We start from the raw sequence: 21784 nt of genomic DNA on the forward strand, positions 1-21784 counted from the left end.
TCACTGGCAGTCACTATCTGTGCACCAGGCTTTTTGTCTGTCAGCCTCCCTCCCTTTCGCTCGCTGGGTGAACTCTTCCGCTTTGTTGGGAGGTCCTGGTCTCCATACCATCACCCCCATTCCATCCAGCTCTCTATCAGCACACACACACACACACACACACACACATAAACACACACATTCAGCCACATGTGAGCATGTACACACACACACACACACGCTGAACTACCCCTCACTCCCTGATTAATGGCAGAGCTGGGGAGTGTGCCAGGCCAGTTCCTTACAAAGTGAAGGGAAAGAGGAGAGAGAGAGATGTGGTTTTGGAGCCTGTCTCTGCGCCCCCTTGCTGCCCCCTCTCTCCATCTCCTTGCTGGCTCCTCCAGGGACACACGCCTTGGCCAGGAACCAGGGCGTCAGGACCAGGCTAAGGGGGAGAGAAAGGGGAACAAGCGCGAGGGATATCATAGAGGAAAGAACTTGAGGTGATAGAGAAGTTTGGGTGAGTATATTCAATCAGTGAAAATACAGGGTTTGTGATCAGAAGACTGAATTGGGAGAGTGGTAGTGTGAGGTAGGTGTGTCTGGTGTGCAGTGGTGGATTTAGGTATAGGTGAGATGGGCAGCCACCCAGGGCAGTATTTGGAATGGTGACATTTGCGCGATCCGTTTTCTATCGCTCTTTTGCACGTCAAGTCAATGATGTCATGTCACTGTGTGGGACTGTGGATCAATTAACCTTGTCAGAGTGGGCGCCTTGATTCTAGTTTATGAGCTAGGTAGGCTACTGCCTGGGAAGGTCTCCCACTTAGAAGTACGATATGGGGAGGGGGGGTAGGTTGACCTCCCCACTGGAAGCCCGAGGTAGGTGGAGCGGGGGAATCTATCAAATAGCGCACCTCTAACTTTGTACAGTACTAATGCAATTATTAAATTCAGTCACACTACAGTCACAAATCACAATTAATTCATAATACTGTGAATATATAGTTTCATAGACATATTGTTGCATTTTTTTTCTGGTTTGTGTGAAATCGTTAAGAATAATGTAAAACAAGTCTGCACACCTCCAAGGTGAATTGGTTTAGTCTTGACTCTTGGTCAACAGTGTTGGGGGATGGGTAATGTATTGATGCTCAAGTGCCAAATCAACACAAATTTGTTTCTATTTGTCTTTGTTACTTTTTGATATTTTTGTATATATTTTTATATAGTATTAAATGTTGTGATTATTTGTGTTCCAAATGTCTGAATAAAAATTAGTGCAGAAAGGTTTTTTATAATTTTTATTTTATTTGGCGGGGGCTCACTGAAGGGGGGGGAGCCATACAAGCTAGAACTAGAATGGCTGTAATTTCCTCCATACTAAAGGGATAGTTCGAGATTTTGTCAAGGAAGCCCTTTATCTACTACCCCAGAGTCGGATGAACAAGAACAGCTAGCATGCTAACTTTTCCTGGAGACTTTGACATTGTGTTACCGCTAGTTAGCGTTGGCTCATGAAACTACCTCTTAACTTCCTTCATATTGGACACAGAGACCTAATGGTATCCACAATGGTATGTATTCTGTTGCAGCTAGTGATATTCATTAAATAATAATTGTTCACATTAAAAAAATCCACCCCCCCAAATATTTTTCACCAAAACAAACAATGGCAGACTCCCTGCAGTACCTCAGGCCAGTTTTAAAACCCCTGGTCTAAATGTTTTTTTTTTCTCAACCTAAGAATACATAGTGTTTGAGTGTGATTTGCTCACCATCACAGCCTTGGAGTCCCAGGCTGGTGTGTGAGACCCAGGCAGTCTTCCTTCCCTCCTTCTCTGTGTTTTATGGGCTGTGTGGTGCAGTGACCTCCCTCTCACCCCGGTGCCACCCAGCCGGTGCGGGATTCAGGCGCGCTCGGCCCTTGCCAAAACCCCACATCTGCTATCCATAAACGCCAGCCACTCTTTCCTTCTCCCTCGCCCACACTGCCTAACTCAACGTCTCTCTCACACTCCAGCATTTCTTCCTCTACAGCTCTTATTCTCATTTCCCAACTCCATAGATCCCATTTGCATTCTCTCCATCTCTGGTTTTATTCAGTTTGAGCACTTCGTTGGTCCCTAAACAACTGCATTTGGGGCGGCAGGTAGCCTAGTGGTTAGAGCGTTGGGCCAGTAACTGAAAGGTTGCTGGATTGAATCCGAGCTGACAAGGTAAAAATCTGTCATTCTGCCCCTGAACAAGGCAGTTAACCCACTGTTCCCCGGTAGGCTTCAATTGTAAATAAGAATTTGTTCTTAACTGACTAGCCTAGTTAAAGATAAATCGGTTTAAAATTTATAGTGTTGGAAGGAAATTGTGTATGCGGTCTATAGACAGTCCCACATGTTACTGTAAAAACATTCTCCATGGTGTGTGGGGATATTGCCCGGCAGAGTTCCATTTTTCAGCAAAATCCTTCGCAAGGAGATTCCTGCAAAAATATTTTTTGAAGAGGAGTCCCCCCACAATCATGAACAGCTAGCTAGAACAGGCACACCACACCAGTCTTCAGCTTTAAACAAGATGTGTTCAACACATCACCATTCAGTGCCCTTGCCTTCATCCATACGAGTAAAAAAAGAAATGAAGCAGATAAATGGTGTTTCAGCAAAACTGTCCAGTGCTCCCGGCGTGCACCCCAATGCAATAGGCATTACTCTTTTGCGATTGTTTTAGCTTTATTTTTCCACTTTTTCCACACTGTAATCAAATTCGCAGTATGAAAAATGTTGAACTTTTGATCCCCTCCATTTCTTGGATCATGTTCCACCTCTCCAACCCCAAGTCTTCACCTTCTAGTTTCCCAGACATATTGGCATGCCTCTTTGGTGCAGTCCCAACAGAGACCCCAGATGAATAATGGAGCTGCGAGCATGCAAGAGCACAGTTTTATGATAAATATTACAATTCATAAATCACTTTCTCCGTGGAGCACAAAGCATGGGATAGGGAGGAATGTAAAACTGTTGCGCGTCGTAGATCCAGAGCGAGAACATGGGTTCTCTCGTTCTCTGCTTGAGACTGACTGGTGGGGAAGAAGGGTCTTCAGCTCAGGGAGAGACCACCAGGGAGTGGAAGGGGGGTACAGTATGTGAGACTATAGCTAGTGTGGAGGATAAGCTGTGTACCAAAAGGAATTTAAGAGGCACAAATTGTGGACATTTTTCTTTGAAGTCGTCATGCACACTATCTGCAAAAATAATAAATACAATATCAGAATAAAATGCAAAGACCTAAAGGAATGGCAGTGGAAAGAGCTGGAGAAGACTTCCTAGAACAGAGTGAGCAATGGACCAAAATGGGAAAGGCAAGCTCGTTCATCCAAAGTTGTGAACATTGCTGTTCAGATTTTCAATTTGTGTAATTTGTGCCAAACATGTTGAAATTGAGAATCGAATCTGTACAACAGTATTATTGAGCTGAACATGCTCTCTCTGATTATGCCTCAACATTGTCTTCATGTTTGATCCTGTTAGTGTTTGAGTACAGGGCAATAACAGTGCAAGGCTCTCATATAATCAGTGAGTTCAGTTCCACCTTGTTAGTCACTGCAACAAAGAGCCTGTTTCCTCTTATACACTGCTGCCATCTAATGGCCAGGAAACAAACTAACTGGACCACAAGGACATTTTCCAAAGAAATAAAGAAACAAGTGATTTGGTCTCATTGGTTTTATTTAATACACATTACAATCCATCTATTGGAGTGAAAATGTAATCACCACAGTCCATGCAACTCTCTACAGACTCCAACACACCTCTTGCAACAGACCACCACCTACTCCATGTCAAAATCATCCGGCACCTGAGTCCCTTCCCCCTTGACCCAGGGCAGGGGCAAAGGCACATAGGGGTCATATGTCCAGCGAGGATAGACCCTCTTATACAGGTTCATCATGACAGTATCCTGAGACCGCATTTGGCTGTCAAATACACACTTCATGTGTCCATGAGTACCTGAAAAACATAACCCACACACAGGTTAAGGTCAGGTAGTCACACAATTGTCCAATGAAGGCAACACATTGTTTCATGTCACTAAACAGTATTGACAAGGTTGAGGTTTTCTCCGTACCTAGGGCCTCCTTGATGTGTCCTCTCCGGCCCCACTTGGTTCTCAGCTCAACAGGCTTAAACCACAGGATGTCGTCTATCAGAGAAAAAAAAAGCATAGAGGTCAGTTAATATGAAAATAAATAATGAAAACCACAGGTAAGTCAGAGCTATTTCCTTTCCACATTACGACAGTAGTTGTGGGCCAAAAGGCACCTATTCTCTATATAGTGCACCCTGTGGGCCCTAGTCAGACAGAAGTTATGTGGGTATTATTGGGAAACATGTAGTGCTTAGCTCAGTGCCCCCTCACCCCTGTTGAAGAACATGTATCTACAGACAGCGGACCGGCGGTTGATCTTGAAGGGGTGGCCACTCAACACGATCCTCTTCAGCACCACACGCTGGGGGTCACAGCTCAGCAGACTTCCTGTCCCCACCAGGTCCTGCATGCCTGAGGGAGAGAACAAGAGATACTGGCTCAAATAAAGACAGAACAGGAGAGATACAGGTAGAGACAGTGTGTTCCTCTGTCCTTCCCCCATCCTTAAACAGGTAGAGAAATACTAAGTCAGCCAAACATCACTATCCAGGCCCTTACCATCCTCCCTCTGTTTGAAAAGCAGTACCCCAGCGGTGGGGAATGTGATGGGGGCGTACACAGAAACCACTGTGGGGGCGTCAGCCTGAAGGAAACGCTCCAGCTTGTGCTTGTCGGCTGGAGAGAGAGTCAATCACAGGTTAGATACAATGCAGAGCAGACAAATAAATGGTTGTATAACAAGCCAAAACAATACTCCAGTCCCCACAGAATGTCAGCATATTTGCCATACTTTTTCTTCAATTTTGTTCAAGTTGTGCTGTTTCCAGGTCCCCCTACCTGATGTGTGCTGGGAGAAGATGGGGCAGGCCCTGAACCTCCTGAATCCACAGTGGAACACCAGCTCCTCTTTAGACTTGATAGGGTCTGTGTTGCTGGGGTGTCTCCTCACCAGCATGTGCATCACTGACATCTGATCAGAGGATGGAAGGCAACCAAATGGTAAGAAGCTGGAAGAATAGTTTCTAATGAACTATAGTGTTAAAACCATTAGCTAGTGTTGTTACAATTGATTTATACATGCAGGAAGTATTCAGAGCCCTATACTTTTTCCACATTTTGTTACGTTAGCCAACGGTGCTTCAACAAAGTACAGAGTAAAGGGTCTGAATACTTATGTAAATGTAATCAGTTTTTATTTTTTATAAATGATCAAACATAAAATATTGAATCAATTTTAGAATAAGGCTGTAACATAAAATGTGGAAAAAGTCAAAGGGTCTGAATATGATACGAAGGCACTGAATATAGACATACAAACGTATGTGGACACCCCTTCAAATGAGTGGATCCGGATTTCAACCACACCCATTGCTGACAGGTCAACTAGGTCAGTTAGGATCATCACATTATTTTAAGAATGTGAAATGTCAGAATAATAGTAGAGAGAATTATTTATTTCAGATTTTCTTTCTTTCATCACATTCCAAGTGGGTCAGACGTTCACTCAATTAGTATTTGTTAGCATTGCCTTTAAATTGTTTAACTTGGGTCAAACGTTAGTTAGCCTTCCACCAACTTCCCACAATAAGTTGAGTGAATTTTGGCCCATTCCTCCTGACAGAGCTGGTGTAACTGAGTCAGGGTTGTAGGCCTGCTTGCTCGTGCACGCTTTTTCAGTTCTGCCCACAAATGTTCTATAGGATTGAGGTCAGGGCTTTGGGATGGCCACTCCAATACCTTGACTGTGTTGTCCTTAAGCCATTTTGCCACAACTTTGGAAGTATGCTTGGGGTCATTGTCCATTTGGAAGACCCATTTGCAACCAAGCTTACCTGCCTGACTCATGTCTTGATGTTGCTTCAATATATCCATATCATTTTCCTCCCTCAGATGCCATCTATTTTGTGAAATGCACCAATCCCTCCTGCAGCAAAGCACCCCCACAACATGATGCTGCCACCCCCGTGCTTCACGGTTGGGATGGTGTTCTTCGGCTTGCAAGCCTCCCCCTTTTCCTCCAAACAAAACAATGGTCATTATGGCCAAACAGTTCTGTTTTTGTTTCATCAGACCAGAGGACATTTCTCCAAAAAGTGTGATCTTTGTCCCCATGTGTAGTTGCAAACCATAGTCTGGCTTTTTTATGCTGTTTTGGAGCAGTGGCTTCTTCCTTGCTGAGCGGCCTTTCAGGTTATGTTGATATAGGACTCGCTTTACTGTGGATAACGATACTTCTGAACCTGTTTTCTCCAGCATCTTCACAAGGTCCTTTGCTGTTGTTCTGGGATTGATTTGCACTTTTTGCACTAAAGTACATTCATCTCTAGGAGACAGAATGCGTCTCCTTCCTGAACGATATGGCGTTTATACTTGCGTACTATTGTTTGTACAGATGAACGTGGTACCTTCAGGCGTTTGGAAATTTCTCCCAAGGATGAACCAGACTTGTGAAGGTCTACAATTGATTTCTCTTGATTTTCCCATGATGTCAAGCAAAGGAGGCACTGAGTTTGAAGGTAGGCCTTGAAATACATCCACAGGTACACCTCCAAATGACTCAAATGATGTCAATTAGCCTGTCAGAAGTTTCTAAAGCCATGACATCATTTTCTGGACTTTTCTAAGCTGTTTAAAAGGCACAGTCAACTTAGTGTATGTAAACTTCTGACCCACTGGAATTGTGATATAGTGAAATAATCTGTCTGTAAACAATTGTTGGAAAAATGACTTGTGTCATGTCATGCACAAAGTAGATGTCCTAACCGACTTGCCAAAACTATAGTTTGTTAATAAGAAATTTGTGGAGTAAACTTTCGACCTCAAGTGTGTGTGTGTGTGTGTGTGTGTGTGTGTATATATAAATGTATACATTTTTCTCCCCTCTGTAGTTTGTCTACACTTTATCAACATATTTAACAGCAGAAATTAGTTACAATTTTTAACTTTTAGACTTAAGACACTAAGTACACAATAATTCAGGAGTATCCCAATACTGTATACCTTCTGTTCATGTGGCAGTAAGGAGACCAGCACCAGAGGCCTGCCTGCCTGGACACTCTCCATCACCGTGGGGGGAACATCCACTACATGGAGGGTCACATACCAGCCCACCTAGAGAGCAGAGCAGGGTTAATGGATGGGGGGGGGGCACCGAGAGGGGACAGGGTTGAAACAGGATGTCACACACACACACGGCAGACTCCTACCATGGCCCCCTCTTCCTCCTGCGCAGCCTCAGCTAGTACGCGGCGGCGTGTGCGCTCAAAGCTCTGAAACTGGAAGATGCGGGAGTAGTCTGCAGGCAGGTTCTCCAAGGGGTCCCAGGGGGAGGAGCGGAAACTCTTCAGGCCCCTGTAACGCTGGAACCTGAGCACACAGGAAATTAGCAATGTCAGAATATGGCTAAGTAATTACGCCGGGCCAATCATCCTGGAAAGTAAAGTTTGGGCGTTAACGGGATTGTCATATAACAGACCAGATGTTTGACATGTTTGGTGAATTCCTCCCTCCTCAGACTCACCCCCCCCCCCCCCCCCAAGTGTTGCTGAAGAAAATGTTAGATATTGGAGTGCTGAAGCACTTTGATCAAAGGTCAGGATCAAGTCACTGGCTGTTAATGAGCTGTTCTTCAAGGTTACCACATTCTGCTTGACCGTCTATCCAAATGTATAATATCAACTCAATGTACAGGTAACTGCAAAAATAAAGGAAACGCTTCAGTAAATGAGGAATACAAAGTATTAAAGCAGGTGCTTCTACACAGGTCTGATTCCTGAGTTAAATAATCAATTAACATCCCATCATGCTTAGGGTCATGTATAAAACTGCCCATTATTTTGGCTACCATGGCTAGAATAAGAGATTTCTGACTTTGAAAGAGGGATCTCAAATGAGCATAGGGGGTTTAAAGTGTGTGTGGGTGTCTCGGTCACCAGATCTCAACCCAATTGAACACTTCCGGGAGATCCTGGAGCAGTGCCTGAGACAGCGTTTTCCACCACCATCAACAAAACACCAAATGACTGAATTTTTTTGTGGAAGAATGGCGTCGCATCCCTCCATACAGATATGACAAGGTGCACTGAAGCCGCTCTGGCGGCCGAACGCCCTTTTGAGACACTTTCTGTTGGCGTTTCCTTTTTTGGCAGTTACCTGTGTGTGAGCCATGGGTTGATGTTTTTTTCAGGGATCGGTTGAATGTTTTTGCTTAGACAGCCCCTCTGTGTTGTAGCCCACACTGAAAGCAGAGGGTCCTGTACAGTACTGAAGGAGAAGTAAGGGGCCACTGTGTTTGGTAGTAGACGATATGATAGTCATGCCCTTACCTGTTCTTAGCCGATTGGTCTAGAGGGGTGTCCACTTCATCTGGGAACATCTCATTGGCCCGAGCCTCCCGGTATCGTTTTAACCCCTCCCCTTCCTCCGCCTCGTCCATGTGCTCATCATAGCGCTGGTCTGCTCCACCCTTATCCGATGTGGAATTCAGCTCCTCCTCCTCCTCCTCCTCCTCATCAGAGCCACCACCTGAGGCAGCATCCTAAACCAAACAGTAAAAGACAGGAAGTTTCTACTAGAGCTGGCAATTGCCAGGCATCTCACAATACGATATTATCACGATACTAAGGCGCCGATACGATATGTATTGCGGATCGATAGTGACTTTATTGCGATTCGATGTTCCAAACATATTGCCCACCATGTCTGCTGTAGAGGGACAAGAGAGCAATGACAAAATGAGTAGATCATTCATAGAAATAAAAGTGCTGAAAAATTGTCTCCTTTAAAAAGAAGATGGAGAACAAGCTACGAAGGGGGGTTTACTGTAGTTTTGGTGCAGGTACAGCCAACTAACGCAAAAATAATATTGCGATTTTGTGAGGGGGCACCGGTTAGTTGAGGTAGTATGTACATGTAGGTAAAGTTATTAAAGTGACTATGCATAGATGACAACAGAATAGCACTGGGGTAAAGAGGGGAAGAGGGAGGCCATGAAAATAGTCTGGGTAGCCATTTGATTAGATGTTCAGGAGTCTAATGGCTTGGGATAGACGCTGTTTAGAAGCCTCTTGGACCTAGACTGGTGTTCCGGTACTGCTTGCCGTGCGGTAAGAGAGAACAGTCTGACTAGGGTGGCTGGAGTCTGACAAGTTTTAGGGCCTTCCTCTGACACCGACTGGTTATAGAGATCCTGGATGGCAGGAAGCTTGGCCCCAGTGATGTACTGGGTCATATGCACTACCCTCTGTTGTACCTTGAGGTTAGAGGCCGAGCAGTTGCCATACCAGGCAGTGATTCAACCAGTCATAGAGGTCGACCGATTATGATTTTTCAATGGCGATACCGATTATTGGAGGATCAAAAAAGTCGATACCAATTTAAATTGGCCGATTTCAAAAAAATATTAAAAAAAAAAAAAATGTATTTGTAATAATGACAATTACAACAATACTGAATTAACACTTATTTTAACTTAATATAATACATCAAAATCAATTTAGCCTCAAGTAGATAATGAAACATGTTAAATTTGGTTTAAATAATGCAAAAACAAAGTGTTGGAGAAGAACGTAAAAGTGCAATATGTGCTATGTAAGAAAGCTAACGTTTCAGTTCCTTGCTCAGAACATGAGAAAGCTGGTGGTTCCTTTTAACATGAGTCTTCAATATTTCCAGGTAAGAGGTTTTAGGTTGTAGTTATAGGACTATTTCCCTCTATACCATTTGTATTTCATTAACCGTTGACTATTGGATGTTCTTACAGGCACTTTAGTATTGCCAGTGTAACAGTATAGCTTCCGTCCCTCTCCTCGCTCCTCCCTGGGCTCGAACCAGCAACACAACGACCACATCGAAGCAGCGTTACCCATGCAGAGCAAGGGAAACAACCACCCCAAGGCTCAGAGCGAGTGAAGTTTGAAACGCTATTAGCGCGTGCTAACTAGCCAGCCATTTCACTTCGGTCACACCAGCCTCATTTCGGGAGTTGATAGGTTTGAAGTCATAAACAGCGCAATGCTTGATGCACAACGAAGAGCTGCTGGCAAAACACACGAAAGTGCTGTTTAATGAATGTTTACGCGCCTGCTTCTGCCTACCACCGCTCAGTCAGATACTTGTATGCTCAGTCAGATTTTATGCAACACAGGACACGCTAGATAATATCTAGTAATATCATCAACTATGTGTAGTTAACTAGTGATTATGATTGAATGTTTTTTATAAGATAAGTTTAATGCTAGCTAGCAACTTACCTTGGCTTACTGCATTTGCGTAACAGGCAGTCTCTTTGTGGGGTGCAACGAGAGAGAGGCAGGTCGTTATTGCATTGGACTAGTTAACTGTAAGGTTGCACGATTGGATCCCCCGAGCCGACAAGGTGAAAATCTGTCTTTCTGCCCCTGAACGAGGCAGTTAACCCACCGTTCCTAGGCCGTCATTGAAAATAAGAATGTGTTCTTAACTGACTTGCCTAGTTAAATAAAGATTAAATAAAAGGTGTACATTTTAATTTTTCTTTTTAAATCTGCAAATCGGCGCCCAAAAATACAGATTTCCGATTGTTATGAAAATTAGAAAATCGGCCATTCCGATTAATCGGTCGACCTCTAGTCAGGATGCTCTCGATGGTGCAACTGCAGAACCTTTGAGGATCTGAAGACCCATGCCAAATCTTTTCAGTCTCCTGAGTGGGAATAGGTTTTGTTGTGCACTCGTCATGACTGTCTTGGTGTGCTTGAACCATGTTAGTTTGTTGGTGATGTGGACACCAAGGAACTTGAAGCTCTCAGCCGGCTCCACTGCAGCCCTGTCAATGAGAATGAGTCATCTCCTTTGTCTTGATCACGTTGAGGGAGAGGTTGTTGTCCTGGCACCACATGGCCAGGTCTCTGACCTCCTCCCTATAGGTTGTCTCGTCGTTGTTGTGATCAGGCCTACCAGAGCAGCAAACTTGATGGTGTTGGAGTCGTGCCTGGCTGTGCAGTCATGAGTGAACAGGGAGTACAGGAGGAGACTGAGCACGCACCCCTGAGGGGCCCCTATGTTGAGTCTCAGCGTGGCGGGCCGTCCTCACGTGGGGGTGGCCCGTCAGGGAGTCCAGGATCCAGTTGCAGGGGGGGGTGGGGGGGGTGTTCCGTCCCAGGGACCTTAGCTTATTGTTGAGCTTTAAGGGCACTATGGTGTTGAACGCTGAGCTGTAGTCAATGAATAGCATTCTCACATAGGTGTTCCTTTTGTCCAGGTGGGAAACGGCAGTGTGGAGTGCAATAGAGATTGCATCATCTGTGGATGTGTTGGGGCGGTATGCAAATTGGAGAGGGTCTAGGGTTTCTGGGATAATGGTGTTGTGAGCCATGACCAGCCTTTCAAAGCACTTCATGGCTACAGACTTGAGTGCTACGGGTAGGTAATAATTTAGGTAGATTACCTTGGGGTTCTTGGGCACAGGGACTATTGTGGTCTGCTTAAAACATCTTGGTATTACAGACTCAGACAGGGAGAGGTTTAAGATGTCAGTGCAGACACTTGCCAGTTGGTCAGTGCATGCTCGCAGTATACGTCCTGGTAATCTGTCTGACCCTGCAGCCTTGTGAATGTTGACCCTTTTAAAAGGTCTTACTCACATCTGCTGCGGAGAGCATGATCACAGTCTTCATGCATGTTTCAGTGTTATTTGCATCGAAGCGAGCATATAAGTAGTTTAGCCCGTCTGGTAGGCTCGTCTCACTGGGCAGCTCTCGTCTGTGCTTCCCTTTGTAGTCTAATGTTTTGCAAGCCCTGACACATCTGACGAGCGTCAGAGCCGGTGTAGTACGATCCGATCTTTGTCCCGTATTGACACTTTGCCTGTTTGATGGTTCGTTGGAAGGCATAGCGAGATTTCTTATAAGCTTCCAGGTTAGAGTCTCGCTCCTTGAAAGGGTCAGCTCTAGCCTTTAGTTCAGTGCGGATGTTGCCTGTAATCCATGGCTTCTGGTTGGGGTATGTACGTATGGTCACTGTGGGGACGACGTCATCGATGCACTTATTGATGAAGCCAGTGACTGATGTGGTGTACTCATCAATGACATCGGAGGAATCTCATCGACAGGGCTGTAGTGGAGCAGGTTGAGAGCTTCAAGTTCCTTGCCAACAAACTAACATGGTCCAAACACACCAAGACAGTCAGAGGACACAAAGCCTATTCCCCCTCAAGAAACGGAAAAGATTTGGCATGGGTCCTCAGATCCTCAAAAGGTTCTACAGCTGCACCATCGAGAGCATCCTGACTCGTTGCGTCACTGCCTGGTATGGCAACTGCTCGGCCTCTGACCGCAAGGCGCTACAGAAGGTAGTGCGAACGGCCTAGTACATCACTGGGGCCAAGCGTCCTGCCATCCAGGACCTCTATACCAGGCGGTGTCAGAGGAAGGCCCTAAAAATGTTCAAAGACTTCAGCCACCCTAGTCATAGACTGTTCCCTCTGCTACCGCACGGCAAGCGGTACTGGAGCGCCAAGTCAAGAAGCATTTTGGACCTAAACAGCTTCTACCCCAAAGCCATAAGACTCCTGAACATCTAATCAAATGGCTACCCAGACAATTTGCATTGCTTCCCCCCCCCCCCCTTGCACTTCTGTTACTCACTGTTTTATATATACATAGTCAATTTAATAACTCTACCTACATGTACATATTACCTCAACTAACCGGTGCCTCCACACTGACTCTGTTCTGGTACCCCCTGTATATAGCCATGATACTGTTATTTCACTGCTGCTCTTTAATTATTTATATCTATCTTTTTTTACTTAAAGTGTTAACTGCATTGTTGGTTCAGGGCCTGTAAGTAAGCATTTCACTGTACGGTCTACAACCGTTGTATTTGGCACATGTGACAAACTTTATTTCAACAGTCTAATCTGTAGGTATCTGAAAAAGTTTCTTCCCGGGAAGATTACAGGTTTCCCTCAGCAAATCAAAGGAGGCAAAGGCCCCTTCTATATATAGATCCCCTATGGTACTGATCCCTAGCTCTCCCCATCGCTCAAAGGTGTTTTCAGGGTGCGAGGGGGCAAAGGAGGGATTCCTGGCAACAGGGAGCATGAATGAGATGGGTCTGAGGTCAAAATGGACCTTAATTTGCTTCCAGATTCGGAATGTGCTGTGTATAATAGGACTGTTACTATAAAGTGACATCTTCAAATTGATAGGTGACAAAATCACAGCGCCAATAGAGAAGGGGTGACACTCCTCACGTGCTGTTACGTTTTGGCTAGATGACAGAGGTGTGTCACCCAGCCAAAGCGTAACAGCACGGAGGTTAGCAGCCCAATAGTCAAATATTATATTTGGGAGAGACAATCCTCCTTCCATCTTGACTTCCAGAGGTGTTTTTTTGAACCTATCCTATAGTGGGATGTTCAGGAATAGGAAAAGCAGTTATGGGAGGACCATCACAAGTTTCTACTGCAGAGCTATATACCTCTACATCATATGTAATGGGAACAACTAGGCCAAGTATTTATCAGCCTCATTTCCAGTAATGAAGTTAGAAAAAGTGTACAAGTGGCTCTACTGGAAGTGGCATTACAGTAAGTAAGAGATACATGGGAGGGGGGGTCCACTCTGCATGGGGCTGATTCACAACCTTCAGAACAATCCCAGCTGCAATAATAATCCTGATCAACCCCAGCACCATTTCCTCCATTGTTAACATCTAGGATGGTATATCCCGTCTAACCCCGACATCAAACACATGCTAATAAATATTCAAGAAAATAGGTGTAGCGGAACGTTTGACCATAGCAGAATCTACCCCCTTCTTTCAAGCAGCGCTGTTATAAATAAATGGCCTTCCCCATCTCCTGGTCCAGACAGGAAGTTGTGTCCGATAAGCAGGAAGTCAGGAGGCTTCTCTCGGGACCCCTGCTCCAAAACACTATTGTTGCCACGGTGAGCAGCCTGGCACTACAGCCCAGAGGCAGACATTGTGAAAACAAACAGTGGTGCTGCGCCACACTGTGCACTAACCACGGGTCACGTATACACTGTTCCACCCCCAACCGAACTGTTCGACACTTTTCCCCCCACCAATCACTGTCCTGTCCGAGCTGCTTCCCCCTGACGTCTTCCGCATCACCCCACATCAGTTCAGACGTCTCAACAATCAACTCAGACTACCAACGGATCACCCTCGTCTCCTTACACGTCTCTTCTCTACACCTCTCTCTACACCTCTCTCCTTTACACGCCTCTCCTTTACACGCCTCTCCTTTACACGCCTCTCCTTTACACGCCTCTCCTTTACACGCCTCTCCTTTACACGCCTCTCCTTTACACGCCTCTCTACATCTCTTCTCTACACGCCTCTCCTTTACACGCCTCTCCTTTACACGCCTCTCCTTTACACGCCTCTCCTTTACACGCCTCTCCTTTACACGCCTCTCCTTTACACGCCTCTCCTTTACACGCCTCTCCTTTACACGCCTCTCCTTTACACGCCTCTCCTTTACTGGTTTCACTATCGCCACGGCAACAGGCAGAGGGTAAACAAACACTTTAGTGGTGCACCCAATGCCTTGGGACAGGCTGTCAGCACAACAGTTGTCGCTCTTTCTCTTGTATTAATGGCTACACGGACTGAGTTGACCCGTGTATTTATTTTTGCACCGTTTCTATGAACACTCACAAGACTCTACACAACATGCACACATTCATACAGACTCCACACACACACAAACATCCTGACGCCTAGTCATCTTACCCCTATACATATCTTCCTCTATCACCCCAGTATCCCTGCACATTCTAAATATAGTATTGGGACTGACCTTGTATATAGCTTCTTACTTTGTGTTCTTATTTCTATTTCTCATGTGTTTGTGTTCTACCGTGTTATTTTTAGTATTACATTTGTGGATTACTGCATTGCTGGGTTTAGAACTTGTTATTTTTAGTATTACATTTGTGGATTACTGCATTGCTGGGTTTAGAACTTGCAAAAAAAGCCTCTCAATGTACTTGTGCAAGTGACAACGTGAAACTAATGCTACACCGGCCAGAAAAACATACACAAGTTTCTTCTGTGCAGCCGTGTCAGTGTCCCAGGATGTGGCGTGGACTCACTACTCACCACCTGAGAGTCAAGGTCCTCTCCATCTATGGACTCCTCCATCACCAAATCCTCATCCTCCTCATCGTCAGTACTCTCTTCATCCTCCTCGCCATTCTCATCCTCCTCATCCACAATCCACGTGGCCTGGTAGTCTGATGTCCCTTTGGGCACCTTCATTACACGCTTGCTCTTTCTGGCCTCTGAGGGAAAGAGAACATTTATTAGAGAGGATTATTACATTGTAAACCCAGAGGCAATAATAAACTCAATGTGTTGACATGAACCGGTTCAACGTACCCATACAATGGATGCCAACAACAGCACTGTGACCATAGATCTATCATGTAATTCAACGTAACGACCCTCTATAACTCCGCCCTCTCTCTCCCTTTACCTTCAGCCTCCAGCAGTTCAGTATCAGTGGGCCAGGTCTGCTCTCCATCCATGGGGTCTACCTCTGCCTCGGCCTGCAGACTCTCCCTGCGAGCTGGGTCTGCCTTCATCAGCACCCGCACTGACGCCACCTCAACACCACCATCCTGAAACACAGAGAGCAGTTAGCACCTACTGTCAACGAGCAGAAGCAGCGCTGATAAATGTCTCAACTATAGTTTGTAAATGATTCATTAAATCACTGTCCATTTGCAATGTAATGATATCAGCTAGTGACCATCTTCCAATAACGACGTAGAAAAGATCATCCATGTTTTTGCCACTTGTAGATTAGACTACCACAATGCTCTACTCTCAATCTACCTGGACAAAGCACTGAATAAACTTCAGCTAGTGCTAAACACGGCTGCTACAACCTTGACTAGAACCAACATATGTGTACATATTACTCCAGTGCTAGCCTCTACACTGGCTTCCTGTTAAGGCTAGGGCTGATTTCAAGGTTTTACTGCGACTCTACAAAGCATTACATGGGCTTGCTCCTACCTATCTCTCTGACTTGGTCCTGCCGTACATACCTACACGTACGCTACAGTCACAAGACTCAGGCCTCCTAATTGTCCCTAGAATGTCTAAGCAAACAGCTGGAGGCAGGGCTTTCTCATATAGAGCTCCATTTTTATGGAATGGTCTGCCTACCCATGTGAGAGACGCAGACTCGGTCTCAACCTTTAATTCCTTACTGAAGACTCATCTCTTCAGTAGGTCCTATGATTAAGTGTACTCGGGAGTGTGAACAGAAAGGCACTGGAGCAACGAACCGCCCCTGCTGTCTCTGCCTGGCCAGTTCCCCTCTCTCCACTGGGATTCTCTGTCTCTAACCCTATTACAGGGGCTTACTAGTGCTCTTATATGCCAACCCTAGGAGAGGTGTGTCACTTGAGTGGGCTGAGTCACTGACGTGATCTTCCTGTCCGGTTTTGCACCCCCTCGCATTCATGCAGAGGAGATCTTTGTGGGCTATACTCAGCCTTGTCTCAGAGTGGAAAAAAACAGGTGGTCTGTTGACATCCCTCTAGTGGTGTGGGGGATTTGCTTTGGATAAGTGGGTGTGGTTATATCCTGCCTGGTTGGCCCTGTCTGGGTATATTGTCGGACAGGGCCACAGTGTCCAAAGAATCCACACCTCCGCCTCCATTATCTATGCAGTAATAGTCTATGTGCCGGGGGGCTAGAGTCAGTCTGTTATATCTGGTATACCGTGTGAATTTAATTCTCTCCCCCCCTCCTGGAGGACCTGAGCCCTAGGACAATGCCTCAGGCCTACCTGGCCTGATGACTCCTGGCTGTCCCTGTCCCCCAGGTGCTGCTGCTCCAGTTTCAACTCTTCTGCCTTTGGAACCCTGACCTGTTCACCGGATGTGCTACGTTGTCCAGGACCTGCTGTTTTACCACTCTCTTTCTACCACACCTGCAGCCTCGACCTCTGAATGCTTGGCTATGAAAAGCCAACTGACATTTGAGGCCAACTGACACTTCTGAGGTGCTGACCTGTTGCACCCTCTATAACCACTGTGATTATTATTTGACCCTGCTAGTCATCTATGAACGTTTGAACATCTTGAAGAACAATCTGGCCTTAAATGGCCATGTACTCTTATAATCTCCACCCGGCACAACCCGAAAAGGACTGGCCATCCCTGCCTGGTTCCTCTCTACCCAGTACAGCCAGAAGAGGACTGGCCACCCCTCAGAGCCTGGTTCCTCTCTACCCAGTACAGCCAGAAGAGGACTGGCCACCCCTCAGGGCCTAGTTCCCCTCTAGGTTCCTACCTTTCTAGGGAGTTTTTCCTAGCCATTGTGCTTCTACATCTGCATTGCTTGCTGTTTGAGGTTTCAGGCTGGGTTTCTGTATAAGCACTTTGCGTTATCTTCTGATGTAAAAAGAACTTTAGAAATAAATGTGACTTGATTTTGTGAGACCCACCTGCATGTCTACATCTCCTTCCTTCCCTTGCTTGGCAGGGCGAGAGGTCATAGAGTTGAGGGGAAGGGGGTCTATGGGAGCATCGATCTGACTGAGCAGGAAGTCTCCAAATCCAGAGATGTGCACCAGCCTGTCCACCTGCAGAGGGCAGCCTCGGACATACCCAGACACACGCAGGGTCCCTAGGCCCGTGGGGGCTCCCCCACTCCCCTCAGAGCTGTTGGGGGTGTAGGAGACCTGCTGGGCCAGGAGGTGAGGCCGACGGGAGCGGAAGCCCAGCCTCCTCTGCCTCTGTGCTCCCAGGTGTCTTAGCATCAGTGTGGCGTCCTGGTCTGAGTCCAGGGGGAAGAGGCGCGCCCCAGGGAAGCGGATTTCAGATATCTTGGCCAGTGCCCGCCGTGAGTCCACACGCTTCTTCACTGCCAGATCTGAAACACCCTGACACACCAGAGCTGGGGGAGAAAGAAGTGCAGGTTATATAAGACAGAGATGACAGCAGAGAGAAGTGGAGGTTATATAGGACAGAGATGACAGGAGAGAGAAGTGAGAGGTTATATAGGACAGAGATGACAGGAGAGAGAAGTGGAGGTTATATAGGACAGAGATGACAGCAGAGAGAAGTGGAGGTTATATAGGACAGAGATGAAAGTGGATGCAGAGAAAATGGGTGGGGTAGTTGATTTTGAGTAAAATAATCAGTATAATATCTACAGTAAGTAATCTGCTAAACATTTAGGTAATCAGCAAGGGGAGAGGTTAAGTTGAACAAAATGTGCACTGTGAGTCTATTTTTTAGATAGCTTGTATGGAAGCTCACCATGGGCTGGTAGCCCCTGTGAAAAGAGACAGGAGAGGCAGTGGTCTCCATAGCTGTCCCAGCCTTCTGTAGAGTCCAGCACAAACACCAGACTGTCTGCTACCTTCACCACGTCCAGTAGAGAGTGCATGTCAGCTAGAGAGAAAGGGGGGGAGAGGGAGGGAGGACAGAGTCAGAGGTAATGCTATTGGATAAGTACTAGTGTCAGCATTGAATGGTGGCAGGTAGCCTCGGTGTTAAGAGCGATAGGCCAGTAACCGTAAGGTCGCTGGTTTGAATCCCCAAGTCAACTAGGTGAAAAATGTGTCAATGTGCCCTTGAGTAAGGCACTTATGCAAAGCAACTTACAGGCGCAATTAGGGTTAAGAGTGTCTGCTAAGTTATCACAATGTAAATGTAAGTTAATTACTCAAAATGCCCCTTATAAATGTTTGGTACAGTCAGATATGGATTAAACAAGCATTCACATGAACTATAAAGCAGTATCAGGTTGTTATCTATGGAACTTTAGTGTTGACAACACAAACACATTGTAGTATCCAAGTCGGTGAGTTACCTGTGTCTGGGCGGAGGAAGGTGAACCTCTGTTTGAAGCGGGGCATGACCAGGCCAAAGCTGTCACTAACCCCACACACACTGTTCTCCTCACGCACCAGCCCGCCAGCCCCCTCACACCGCAGCAACCTGGTCACAGCCTCAGCATCCACACCTGCATGGAGGGCGACCACAGCCACCAGATGGGGTGGACCATCCCTGCTGCCCAGACGACGCTTCTCTGTCAGGACCTGGACAGGACAGAAGTGACATGTAGCATTAAAGGTAGACTCAGCGATGCATGAAGTAATAGCAATATCGGGCCGTTTCCACAACAAATAAGAGCGCATCTATCTTAAACTTCTCTGTTTTGGTCCCGTAGCTACCACGTTGTAGCAGATACTCTGCGTGAATGCAAAGTCTTGCATCACATTCATCTGGATATCTGCGGTGCTGCGCGTTGGAATTTCATAACACTGAGTCTACCTTTAACTTGTCCGATTCATATCATTGTGCTGACATTGTGTCAAATGCAAGAGTATCTTACCAGGTCCTTCTTATTTCGCCGCAGCTGGTTGGCTTTGTGCCTTTTGTCCATCTTTCTCGCCTCTTTCCTCTGTTTCTTGGTAAGAGCCGTCACCGACACTCTACCTGTTGGGGATGACATCATTTAAAGGTGAATGACAGATCCGGGTGGAAATAAATGAAAGGGCTCGGCTACCAACATGGGCACTAACAGAGAATTACAGTTGATGTAAGGGTAGTGGATTAAACTCCACGGTTAAGGAAGAATCTGATGACCACCAGAGACCAGGATTTGTGGAATCTAGCTCTGACTACATTGGGCGAATCAATGTCAATACTTAAAAAAACGTAAAGTATTTACTGCTTACCGTGTACCCACGTCTGTCCTCTGTAGTTATGTCTTTGTTTGCTGAAATCTATACATTTCCAATAAACGTTAATCAAATTCAACCACTGTTTGCTCATTGCTGTTGCCCTAAGATGGCAACTCAGCGCAAATGCCAATTGAATCTCAACAAGGAAACAGTATTTGATTAACGTTTATTGAAAAAGTATGGATTTCAGCAAATTAAAAAAGACGGTAACTAGAGGACAAACATGGGTAGGCGTTAGGTAATGTTACTTTTTTTGACATTGGATGAATCGATGAATTCGGAGCTAGATCCCATAAAGCCTGGTTTCTGTTCCACTCGATCAGAAATGTCCTTCACCATCGAGTGGAGTTTAATCCGCTAATGTAAGGGGAGAGTTTTGAGAATGGTCATCAGACCTGTTGATGTGATTAGACAAACACTACCAGGAACTGTTAAATTACTCGTCTTGACACATCAATGTGTCTACCTACTGAATTGTAACGTGATGTGCAATACTTTCATATCGCAAACTAATGACGATGGTCGTTTGATTTCATCAGCTACCATGTGTCAAGGCTTGAAGGCTAAACTGTTACATGAGTGACATTACACGGGTATTTTAAAATATGACATGAAAGTATAGTTTCCACAGCTAAAGATTATTCTAAAACATAACTTGAAAGCACGTGTTCGGCAGCACAGAAGCAAGCATGTCCATGGTTAAAACCAGCGACAGATAGGGACACATTCCTCCGTCACAAACTTACCCTTGTTCTCCCGTTCGATTTCTCCTTTCGTCCGATGCTTTCCATGTTTATGTCCTTTGTTTTTTTGTTTATAAACCCCAGCTCGATGGCCCTGTTGTTGTTCTGCACCAGACACCATTTTCGCCACGAGCGTGCGACAGCCTGCCAACTTTGATGACGTAGTCCACTTCCGCATTTGAACTTCTTCTTGCGCAGTGCGGATGTGCTTTGGTCAAATAGGGGTGCTTGTGCCATCTACTGTTTTTCGCAAAAAATGACTGCTGTCATGAATTAAGTAATCGTGGATTCAGGTCCTGCTTTATCTATCTCTTGATAAATTGTCCAGTCATTTTACCAATAACCTCGAAGGGCGAATATATTTTGTCTAACACTGTAGGATTATTTGATCAATAGTTCTGATATGTACATTTTGGATAGATATCAGTGTGGATGTTACAATGATGAAACATTTCACATTCTCTAGCTATGTCACAACATCATTATCAGGTTACCTATGGAATGCTGTGTAAAATATCTCATGAGTTCACATGTCCCATTCTCAGAGCAGAGTGGGAGAAATGAGGGAAGGCACACTCCTTATACGGCAGGGGCAGAGATATGATTTGAAGGAAATTCTTGGCAGGAAATTACTACTGAGTTTTTTTTTTTATGTCACAGTTTTTTCTTCTTCTTAGCGAACACTTGAAAAGCTTTGGATAGGCTACATCTAGCGCCCTGTCACCCAGCCTCTATTCTAAAATATATCCTCTTGTAAAAGGGTACATTTAATAGAATTATCTTTCAAAATCCTCTGTGTTAATCTGGATGCACCTTTGATATACAGCTCTGTATTCTTCATGATCACCTTTTTTAAATTTAGCATCAGACTTAAAACCTGCTGTAGCATTGCAGCACTGTTGTATCTCCCATGCATGACATGGATTGAAAGGCTTCCTGTTCACTTGGATAAAGAGCCTTATTGGTCGGGCTGGCCATCTGGTTGCGAGCCAAACAAGAGCATAAGCTGCTTATCTGGAGCACCAATTGGTTCACTGTAGTTTAGAAGAGAAAGTTGTCGGCAGCTTTTTTTCACTGCTTCACAGTCACAATAATCATGAATTAGTCTAAGACAACGGGTTTCTTAATGTAGGATCAACTGGATTAGCCTGTAATGCAATTACAAAGCAATTCCATACTAATTTGCTATGTAATA

General features: G+C 45.4%; 1 protein-coding gene across 1 annotated transcript; it reads right to left on the reverse strand.

The window, feature by feature from the left end:
- Positions 1 to 3683: 3683 nt before the first annotated feature.
- On the reverse strand, positions 3684 to 20769 carry tsr1 (TSR1 ribosome maturation factor). Its single transcript, XM_021582613.2, has 15 exons — positions 20593 to 20769; positions 19495 to 19598; positions 18970 to 19198; positions 18414 to 18548; positions 17597 to 18048; positions 15611 to 15755; positions 15235 to 15416; positions 8448 to 8659; positions 7329 to 7488; positions 7123 to 7233; positions 4960 to 5092; positions 4681 to 4797; positions 4393 to 4533; positions 4102 to 4176; positions 3684 to 3983 (listed from the first exon to the last, which is right to left on the reverse strand). Exons 1-15 carry the CDS (start codon positions 20765 to 20767, stop codon positions 3805 to 3807), a joined length of 2550 nt encoding a protein of 849 aa, XP_021438288.2. The 5' UTR covers positions 20768 to 20769; the 3' UTR covers positions 3684 to 3804.
- Between the last annotated feature and the right edge of the window lie 1015 nt (positions 20770 to 21784).

The sequence above is a fragment of the Oncorhynchus mykiss genome, chromosome 24 (genome assembly GCF_013265735.2).
Source record: "Oncorhynchus mykiss isolate Arlee chromosome 24, USDA_OmykA_1.1, whole genome shotgun sequence".
NCBI lineage: Eukaryota > Metazoa > Chordata > Actinopteri > Salmoniformes > Salmonidae > Oncorhynchus > Oncorhynchus mykiss.